The 12,500-nt window shown below is 33.2% G+C and overlaps 1 protein-coding gene across 1 annotated transcript; it reads right to left on the reverse strand.

Moving 5' to 3' along the window:
• Positions 1-10,478: 10,478 nt before the first annotated feature.
• On the reverse strand, positions 10,479-11,441 carry LOC119587065 (cuticle protein 7-like). Its single transcript, XM_037935815.1, is given in 5 exon segments — positions 10,479-10,691; positions 10,693-10,714; positions 10,716-10,840; positions 11,070-11,252; positions 11,430-11,441. Coding segments are annotated over 5 exon segments (447 nt in total). The 3' UTR covers positions 10,479-10,586.
• Positions 11,442-12,500: the final 1,059 nt, after the last annotated feature.

Below are 12,500 nucleotides of genomic sequence, written 5' to 3' on the forward strand. Positions count from 1 at the left end.
ATAGATTGTTGGATTATATTAACATTAATTGATGATATTCTTATTACTGTTTGTATACATTCCTATTATCTTTCATATATATATATCTCACATGCCTTTTACCAGTTTTAGTCCACGAGTTATCGTTAGTGCCATAAGGTAGATAAAAGGGTTGTCATAAATGTTTTAGACAGTATATACGTAAAATATTTTTATTTTTAATCAGCTAGTAATTTGGACATTAAAAAATTATAGTAACATCCTGCATTATGTTACTCGGCTTGCAGACCTTAACCATAAGAGGGTGCGGGACGAGTAGGAGGCATACGGCTGTAAGGCAGGGTACTGAAGCTACTCCCTCGGACGCACTTGAGCAACGTATCCTTGGTCGCCGTTGACGGTGTAAATAACCCTCTGCAGACACCATCGTAAGCTGCACGTAGTAGGATTCCCGAGTGTTGTATCCGTCGCGCCCCTCTGTGGCCGAATCGTTTACCAAAAGCATCGTTGACGGCATACGTTGAAGTATACTGCGCGAGTCTGTTGGATTTAGAGAAAAAGAGTTAATGTAATTTGTAAGGATACTCGTAATTTTCTTACATATAATTTGCAGCAACAAAGTGAAATCACACCATTGTCTGATTATGAATCGGGAGATTTACCTATCTGAAAGAATATGTGAATATTTATGCATTTTTGTATGTATAAGAACGATTTTCTTATCATTACTTTTACTATTATTTTATTATATTATTATATTTCCATGTAACTTACCGAAGCGACGTGGGTTGTAGCCCCCCAGAAACGCCCTCCGAAGTTGACGGCAGGCCCTGCAGCAGTCCGGATGACCTAGCGTCTCTGCAGAACCACGACTGGAAGATCCTGGAGCCCTGATAGCTCTGAGAGAGGCTGGATTTTGCACTTGCAGCTGCCAGCACGGAAGCCAAGGCGAATAATCTGGTCAGAAAGATTGAGGTGGCTTTGATAGATGTTCGAAATTCATGAGGCCGGATATATGAGACTGATATAAACTAATTCTCACAAATTTTTCATGCAAATGTGGATACATACTAGAAATGCGCGTTAATGTTGTGCTTATACTTTGTATGGCGTGTGAATGTCTGTGTGTGTGCGCACGTGTGCGCTGGAACACACGTGTTTTTCATACGTAATACTCGTGATAAATAATAGCGGCTACTCTGAGTACGTTTTCAGCGTATGTGGCGATATGTATAGCATACAGATATACTCAAACGCTCATTTGTGTATAATACATCTGGATATAATATATAATTATAGTATATATATATATATATATATTAGATATATATTTTGTATTTATATGATATATACTATTTGTGTGCTCGGTGCGGGGTATGTATGTTAATAATAACTATCTCTCTCTATATCTACATATCTATACATACACGCATACATAAATATACCTCATGTATGTGCATTTTCTTTCACACACACATATCTATCTGTCTATCTATCTATCTATCTATCTATCTATCTATCTATCTATTTATCTATCTATCTCTCTCTATATATATATGTGTGTGTGTGTGTGTGTATAAATATGAACTTGCCTTAAGTGTCATGTTGTTTTGGAATGAGAGAATCAGTGATTACCTATTGTTGATGCTTGTCACTCCAACGGCACAGAGGAAATGCTATTGCTGCAGTGATGTTCACGACTTTTTACGCGCTGAATGCAGGAAGATGATGATTTTTTTCTTTTTTGATGGCACTTTGCTACCTTCAGTGTACGAATGACGCAATCCATGACAGCAATGCCTCCAGTGGAAGAAAACACGCTGCAAGCACAGTCTTTGAAATAGGCATGATCTGATTTTCCCAAAGAGTTTTGTCTGTGTGAAGGTAAAGGTGGGATGGCCGATAAAATGGGGCCCGCAGAGATGAAAAAGTGAAATTTTGCCAGAATAAGTAGGTTAAACAAAATGAATTGTGGCTTAATCTTAATACTATTCTGCCATTAAGATGTTAATAACATATTACTATAGTCCTTTTAAATTACGTTTTTCTCGTTGATTTTGCTTGATATTGAATCATTTCCCAGGTAACGCAAACTTTCGATTGAAATAGTTATCCATTATACAGATAGATAGATAGATAATAGATAGCTATGTATGTATGTATATCTATATATATATTATAATATATATATATATATGTATATCGTATATATATATATATAGATATATATATATATATATTATATAATATCTATCTTACAATTGACAAAAACATATGGGAGTGCCCCTAAAGGGACCTTGCACAAAGGGTCCCCCAATATTCTAACCTCAAACTCATCTCCCAAGTGGATAGTGAGTATAATCACGCTAGAATCGTATTGTATGCATGGCAGTCTCGATTTCCTTTTCTTTCTTTCTCATACTTGGGAAATACCATTTTTTTCAAAATGAATAGCCATCACCTTCTTGAAGATAGCTGTGTTTTTTTATATACTTACATTATACTCTTAGATTACATATATCTCTCATATAATTATATATATATATTATATATATATGTATATATTACATATTATATTATATATACATATATATTCATATATCTATATATATTATTATATAGATATATATATTAGATATATATATGTATATATATATCATATATATATATATATCATGCCAATAGATGTGTACGCACACCCCATACATCCACACACACACCACACACACACACACACCCACTAGCACACCCACACACACCCACCACAATATATATATATATATATTATATAATCTAATATATCTATATCTATATATTGATATAATATATATATATATACACCTTATATACATACATATATTCTATATATATATATAGATATATATAATATAGTGTGTGTGTGTTGTGTGTGTGTGTGTGTGTGTGTGTATGCATATACCTCACAAACATACACAAATATCCACAAACTCTCTCTCTACTTTCACACACACCCACATACTGGTCTCACACCAAACACATGGTCACCACCCACCCCCCACACCCACCCACCCACACACACACAACACACACACACACACACACACACACACACACACCCACACAAGCACACCACCACATATATAATCTTATATATATATAATAGATATATATATATATATGATATGTCAAACAAATACACACCTGTAATATGTGCACGAAGATAAGAAAAAGACACAGCCACAGTGAGAAATGTTCATTGAATCGTAACACTTTGATGAGTTTCCTCATCCGATGAATTGATAACCGAAATGAGTATCATCTACTGGTTGAGAACTCATGACGAGTTTGATATGTTACTAGTCAATTATTCTCTGTGTCTCCTGCATCCACACACACACACATCACGCAAACACAACGCAACACCACACGCCGCACGCACACACACACACAACACCGCACACACACACACACACACACACCCACACCACTACACAACATACACACACACATCACACATTATTAGATCTATATATATATATATATTATTATTATATATATATATGTCTATATGTATATAATATACGTTCTCGTAATAGATATATATATATTATATACTATATATATATCTATTATATATTATCTGATATTATATAATACATATACACACACACCACCACACACACACATGATATATATATATAAATAAATATATATCTATAATATATCATATACTAATATATATATATAGTATATATATTATCTACTGCTCCGTATACATACATAATATATATCTAATATATCTCTAATTGTCTATTATTATATATATATCATATAATATACATATATAATACATATCATAGTATATATATCTCTTCTAATATATATATATATATATATACAAACATAACACCCACACACAACAACACACACACCCACATCACACCACACACATATATATATATATATATATATATATATATATATATATTTATATATTATATATAATATAATCTATATATATATATATGTATGTATGATATATATATATATTATATATATAGATATAATATATATATAGATTATATATAGATATTTTATATATACATATATATATGTTTGTGTGTGTGTGTGTGTGTGGTGTGTGTGTGTGTGTGTGTGTGTATGTGTATATATATATATATATATATATAATATATATATATATATAATATATATATATATATATATATATATATATATATATATATGATATATATATATATAGTATATCTATATATATAACTCTTTATAAACACACACAACATATTTGTATATACTATATGAGATATATATAATATATTTTCTTATATATATAATATATATAATATATATATATATATATATATTTCCATGGATTGGGTCTAATTCTCATTTTGAAATACTTATTTTCGTAACTGTTTACGTACACAATTATATATAAAGGTTATTTAAGTTTCGAAGCGTTTTGTAAGCATCTCCCTTTGTCTTACACGAACGCCTGGGTAAACAAAGGCGATGACGTGATCACACAAAGTAGGGGTGGGCCTTTTCACCAACCCTGTCACAGAGCAACGGTGCTCCGCTACATTCCTCGTGAATCCGGAGACTGTTAACGGGGACTTGTTACTTGAGTTGGCCCTTAAATGATAAAGGATACTGTTCAGTTTGGAAAATGCATTCTTTTCTTTTCAGTCTTAAATAGAATATGAGTCTGAAGAAATTACAGCAAGTGAATACTGAAAAGAGTCTCCGTAATAACTCCCGACTCTCCGTTTACAGACAATTGTAACCGTTTTCCTTGATGCTTTACCAAGGGAGTGGACCCCCCAAAAAACTTATTTTCTTTTGTTATAAAGTTGTAAATATATTAATGTGTGAATCATTGTTTACTTACCCACCTTTAGATATGCAAAAGAAAGTAGTGAGGATTCAAAGAAAACGAAAAGAAATGGCAAACCTTAAAGAACTACCACAATAATATATCTATTATATAATATGTGTGTGTGTGTGTGTGTGTGTGTGTGTGTGTTTTTTGTGTGTGTGTTGTCTGTGGTGTGGTCTATGTTTATAAACAAAAAAAAAAAAAAAAAAAATATATATATATATATATATATATTATGATATTATATATTATATATAATATATATATATAGATATATATACTATATATATATATATTATAGATGTATGTATATATATATACATATGTACACACACACACAACCCAAACACACAGACATATATATATATATATATCTATATATATATATATATTATAGTATATATAGTTCATTATATATATATATATATAGTTAGAATTATAGAATATACATATATTTAATATATATTTTTATATATATTACATATCTGTATATAATATATATCTATATATATTACTATATATATATATAGTCTATATTATATCATATATATATAAATCTCTGCTACTGTATGTATATGCGTGTGTATATATATATCTCTATCTCTCTCTCTCTATCTATCTACCTATATCATCGATATATCTATATATATACTATCTCTAATCTTCTCTCTCTCTGTCATATCTCTATACTATATATCATATCTATTTATATAGATATATCATTGAGGCGTTATACAATTTATATTATATATAGATAGATAGATAAAACAGATAGATAGTAGATAGGTAGATATGTACTCACTACATAAACTAATATTTTATATATACTATAGATATCTATGTGCTTGTGTGCACGTACGCGCGCGCCTGTGTATGTGTTAATACTGTACCCACACACACCACACACACCCACATACACCACACCCCCCACACTCACACACACACACACACATATATATATAATATATATAATATATATATATATATATATATATATATTATATATATAGATATAACACACATCAGGAATCTTGCTTAGGAGGTGAAAGCTATTTCTTGGTAACGATCTTCGCCCCTGCCTACCAAGCCTGAAACGCTAAAATTGCAGCCGATCAGAGGATTGGACGGATCATCTCAGATCATGTTGGGGTTAGTGAACGTTGGCTGAGTATTTTGAGTTTTTGTACCAGATAGACCCTCACGTTTAGCTTGGATGCAAGCGATGTCACATACCTGTGCGTGACCCATCCATCAGCGCGGAACCTCCTACCTACGGAGTTAAGGATGGCGATTTCCAAGCTGAAAGAGTGGGACAGCTGCGGCATATGTGATATACCTGCTGAACTCTAAAGCTGGGTCACCTATGGCTCGGGGCCTGCCTACAGTCTTGACTGCCATCTGGCGAGCCTGCATGCTTTCTTATGTTAGCATGCGTTACAGTTCTGTCACAAATGTTTTTGTTGTTGGGGGAGTGGTCGTGTATCTATCGAAGAATTTGTAGGGGTCGCAGTCCAAAAAGTTGGCTGCAGTTTGTGTGTAGATTAACCATAAGACCTGCATTTGTCAGATTCAAAAAGGTTTAGCACAAACTGCCATAAGAAATGGTGTCATCTTTAATTTCTTATAATTTTTATCCTACTTTAGCAACTTTTCTTCTTCTATACTTTTTAAAATTTGTTTGATCTGGTAGAGTTACGCAACAATTGTAATAATTTGTTTTTCTTATTAATGTTTTAGTTGAGTTATGATAGTAATCGTTGCTCTTATATTAACGTTATTATTACTCGTTAATTAGTGCTAAATCGCATTGTGCTAGTAACTTTTTACGTAAACATATTTTTTCTTGTTTTTACTTTTCTTTTTTCAGGGGGGGGGGTTTCATCCTGAATAATGTGTAAAGGACGTTAATTAAATGTTTTTAGATTTATATAAAATTTAAAATTAATTTATTATTATATTTAGGCTGACCTTCAACATCGAAATAACTACAGAAGTATGTCATATTACCATCCGGCACACATGTCGACTCGGATTACAGGCCTAACATAAGAGTGCGGGTGATTAGGAGCAGACCGCTGAAGGCAGGTACTGAGCCACTCCCTCGTATGTCACCTGGGCCACGTATCCTTGTTCGCCCATTGACATTGTAGTGCCTCTGCAGACGACCATCGGGAAGCTGCCGTCGTAGGATCCCTGAGTGTTGATCCGTCGCGCCCTTCTTGGTGGCCGAATCGTGACCAAAGCATCGTTGCGCATAGTTGAAGTTATACTGAGGGCGAGTCTACAATGGGTTTAGAAAGAAAATTATAGAAATTTGCAGTTATCATTATTATAATTTCAAACATATGATCTGCATCAACAAAAGGAAGTCATAGAAGCATTGTTCGAATATGGGATCTGAAAATTTACTCTAAAAGATGGTCAATTTTATTTTTTTTATGTATACGATCTATTGTTTTCTACTATTACTCCTTATTGTCACTCTTATATAAAATCATTATATCATATCATTATTATATTTTCATAGTAACTTACTACAGGAGATACCTTTGGGTTGTAGACTCCACCAGAAGCAGCCTCCTCCGAATTGCGGAGGTCCTCTGCAGGTCCGAGGAACTGGCAGCTCCTGCTGCAGGTCGGAGGAAACTGGCACTCCGCTGCAGGTCGAGGAAACTGGCAGCTCCTGCAGAACCACCGAAGTAGATCCTGGAGCCTGTAAGCTTTGAGAAGGCCTGGCTTTGCACTTGCGGCTGCCGCAAGGAAGCCAGGGTGATAACCTGGTAGGCAATAGGAGTGACTGTGATTTTATTAGATTTGAAAAAATTATGTCGCAAGTTTGCAAGACACTTGAGGCACTTGGTTTTTGGGAAATGATAACTAATTCCAACCAATCTTCTCGTTGCATATATGGGTACATTCACTAGAAATACACAATATATTTTCATATTTGTGTGTGAAAGTGTGCGTTTGTACTCATAATGAATACCAGTACACAGTACGAACAGTGTTTGAATGTATACATATATGTATCAACACACCCACGTTTTACTATATATGGATTTGAATACATATGTATTTGTTTGTGTGTATGTAAAATAAGTGAATATAGATATATAACATCTATGCATATATATACATAACACACACACACGTTTAACCTATATATAATTTGAATATATTATTAATGTTTGTGTGAATGCAAATAAATGAATATTCTGGTACACACAAATAAATGCATACATAAATAGATTCCATGTATGTGCATCCTATCTTTGCAACATACACACACGCACAGCAAAGCAATACATATGTTTCGTATCTGTGTAAAACTTGCCATAGAAGACATGTTTTCGGAATGCGAGAAGCAATGAATTACCTACTGATTAGCGTCACTCAACTCACAGTTGCTGTTGTCGCCTGGCGTGTTGGTCATGACTTATATAACGCGTCGAACTCGCCCAGGAATGTGATTATTTGTTTTTTTTTTTTTTTTTTTTTTTATGGCCGCATTTGGACCTTCTGCATCAGCGCATGATGAGAATGAGGAAATCATGACAACATACAGGAGGGTCCAGAAGCATCACTGAGAGCTACTACCATTTGTAAATAAATGTCGATGGAGACATAATGCCTGACGTAAGAAAGAAAAAAAAATCTCAGGTTATATTATATTGTTAAACGGCAAAACACGCAACGTTTATTTCCGATAATTTTTGCTTGATCTTATATATTTTCCATTGGTTAAAGAAATTTGTTTCGTGGAATCAACCACTATATATATATTATATGTAGTATATTATATTATATATATATATATATTATATATATATATATATAGTATATATATATGTTTATATGTTTTTCTTTTTTTTTTACCTAAAAATACAGGGGTGCCCCTCAGAGCCCCTAATTTTTAGCTATGCCCGATACTTCATTCTCGAAAAGACAATGAGGTAGTTCATCTTTTTGCACAATTGTAGTTTAGATGTACGGCAGTGATGATGAATCCTGATTTCTTTTCATAATTTTGTAATATACATTTCCATGAATTGAACCAACATCAGTCTTCTACGAAAAATAGAATGGAATGTGATTACACACACTCACCATACAGATCTTGTATATATATAATTATTCCGAACACATCTATATCTATATCATCTATATATGTAACGTAATATATTAATACCACCCAAAGATACAAAAAAAAAGCCAGAGTGAGAAGTGAATTGTTCGAAGACATCGTGAACTCGTCAAAAGTTCTCATCCAGATGAATAGCAATAATTATTCATTTGTAACGTTTCTATCTCAGTTAGTTTCTTATTGTGGCTGTGATTCCTTTACACACACACACACACACTGATATGTAAATATACATATATATATATATATATATATATATATATATATATATATATATATATATATATACCGATATATATATACACATCGATATAAACTGACGTATATATATATACATACAGATATGCAAATATTATATATATATATAGATATATATATATATATATAGTATATAATATATATATATATATTATATATATATATATACACATGTGTGTGTGTGTGTGTGTGTGTGTGTGTGTGTGTGTGGTGGTGGTGTTTATGTGTGTATGTGTATATATATATTATATCGCTCTTATCTAGATCTATATATATATATATCATATATAATAATTATATATATATATATGCTCTATTATATTATATTATATATATATATTATATTTTATCTCTATATAATATAATATATATATATATACTATATATCATCTGTGTGTGTGTGTGTTGGTGGTGGTGTGTGTGTGTGTTGTGTATGTATATATATACACATATATATGTATATATATTAGCGTTGCTGGTGATAGTTATCCCAACTATTTCCCTAGAAATAGTGGCATGTATCTTTAAGACTATTCCCTCGTCCGGAACCTGTGTTACACCTAACTCTAAGCTTCTCATATCAGTATTTCTAATCGAACTAAGCATTTGGACACGATGTTTTCATTCATATTAAAAACACATTCCATTTGTATGAAAAAGCGTCCTTTGTATTCAGATCCACGGCAGTGGAGAGTAAACCCCAAATACCTAAGACACTGATATATCATATTGTCACCGAAGTGACCTTTTAAGAGAAAAAATGTGCAATGCGATGCATGCGGTTAGCACACAGTTGTGTGCAGTTGAAACCCAAAACACTTGTATTTGCTAGATTTTGTATTCAAAGTTAAAAAAGGTCAAATGTAACAATGGCAATATTTTTTATCTCTGAATTATTGTTACCCTTTTCACAAGATGTATTTCTTCCACAAAATTAACAATTGCAATTATTCTTACTGTCGTTTCATTTGATACTTTCGACAGTATTGTTGCTCTCATATTATTATTATTACCGTTATTATTATCTATTTTGTATTTTACTAGTACTTTATACGTACAAATGGACCTGCAAACAATGGCACACGCCTTTTACAGGCTTAATCTACGATTGATCATGAGGGCCAACATGGTAAGATATCTGTAATACGTATATTTCTTTTTAACCAGATTTTTTCTTCCTGTTTGTTTTATATAGGGAGCTTTGGCAAAACTTTTAGATGAGTTTGTTAATTTGTTTTATTTTTATCAGGCTAATATTTAACATTGCAAAATAGAAAATATATATATATGTATGTTAACATCCGACACATCCGCGGCTTGCAGACCTTAACCATACGAAGGTGCGGGTGAGTAGCAGGCAGACGGCTGGAAGGCAGGGTACTGAGCCACTCCCTCGTATGTCACCTGAGCCACGTATCCTTGGTCGCCGTTGAACAGTGTAAGTGACCCTCTCGACGACCAATCGGGAGCTGCACGTAGTAGGATCCCTGAGTGTTGTATCCATCGCGTCCCTCTTGGTGGCCGAAGTCGTTACCAAAAGCATCGTTGATGGCATAGTTGAAGTTATACTGAGGGCGAGTCTGTTTAGATTTTAAATAAATGCTTAAGTTTATTGGTTATCGTTATAAAAATCAGGAACCATTGTTTAGATCATGAATTTGGAGACTTGCCATTATGAAAGAATCAATCCATAATTATGGTTTCACTATATATATATATATATATATATATTATATATTCTAAAAAATATATTTTAAATATAGTAATATATTCTCTCTATCTCATTCATTTTATCTAAAGGTAACTTACTACAGGAGAAACAGGTGGGTTGTAGGCGCCAGCAGAAGCAGCCCCTCCAAAGTTGATGGCAGGTCGGAGGAAATTGGCGGCTCCTGCAGAACCACCGAAGGAAATCCTGATCCTGGTAACACAGCTCCGAAGAGGCCTGGCTTTTGCACTTGCGGCTGCCAGCAAGGAAGCCAGAGCGATAACCTATGGAGAGAAGGTAGTAATTGTGTATGTGTGCGTGTGTGTCTACATATACATATTCAAACACATGCACACACAAATATATGCACTAACCCAAACACACGTTTTGCATTCTCTTTTACAATTCAAGCTATTAACGGAGAGCCTCCGACGACGAAGCTACGTAAGCATTAGACTTACCTTAAGAGCCATGTTGTTTCGCGATGCTTGAGGGACTATAATAACAATGCTGTCGATGCTCCTTCTACAGCGACACCGGGAAAACTGATACTGCCTGCAGTGACGTTCCCTTCTTTTATAGGAGTTTCTTCAGTCATCCAGTGTTTTGCCACGAGACGAACGCCAGACAGGAAGTGATTAATTATTTTTATTTTTATTTTTTCTCTCTTCTTAATCGACATATCTGGTACATGCATGAAGTAGCAGAAGAGAATGACGAAATGCGTGGCATAATGTGTCCAGTGTAAGAATGAGGTCAACGGATTAATTATGTGAATTGGGATGAATTTACAGGATGAGTTGGCGGAACACCGATAGAGAGCTCATGTTAATCTGGCCGAATTATGATGACTTACCAAGTTTTTTAACCATGTAGAAATTTATATATTTACGAAAATCAATTCTTGATAATGTTTTCTTTATTGCTGATTCTGTTTTTCATCATGTAAATATTCATTCACTATAATGTTCTTTCATACTGATAAATATTTGAATAATGTTATTGATAATAGAATTTAATGTATAAAAATATGTTATTCATTTTGGTTGTTAATTTCTCTATTTAAACATAATTAAACCGTTATTCATCCAGTCTTATTATTCAATTACGGATCATCGATTTTCGCTTTAATCACGGGCAAATCGGTTACACAACCTTATTTCATGCTCGGTCACTCCGGACGTACAGCCATAATGTTCGTGGTTGGGAAAGAATCCGCATGAATTTTATTACTTGACGATCGGAGAAAAAAGTTTATCTCTCTCTTACGCAATGTAAAATACTAATCTTTTTGAGGCACTGTTTGTTACACGTGCTCTCTATTTTCCTCCTCTAAGCAATGAATATAATCTTTCATGTATAACTATTTGTTTATATTTACACGATAAGTCTGACTTTGTATGTGAGTGTGAGTGTTTGTGTATAAGTGTGTGTACATTTTTATTCTTTATAATATGAATACTGTACCCCTTGACCTTTTTTTATGCAGACCTTCTACATCCGCTCGCTCAGACCTTCCAGCATCTTTACAA

The sequence above is a fragment of the Penaeus monodon genome, chromosome 3, assembly GCF_015228065.2.
Source record: "Penaeus monodon isolate SGIC_2016 chromosome 3, NSTDA_Pmon_1, whole genome shotgun sequence".
Classification (NCBI taxonomy): Eukaryota; Metazoa; Arthropoda; class Malacostraca; order Decapoda; family Penaeidae; genus Penaeus; species Penaeus monodon.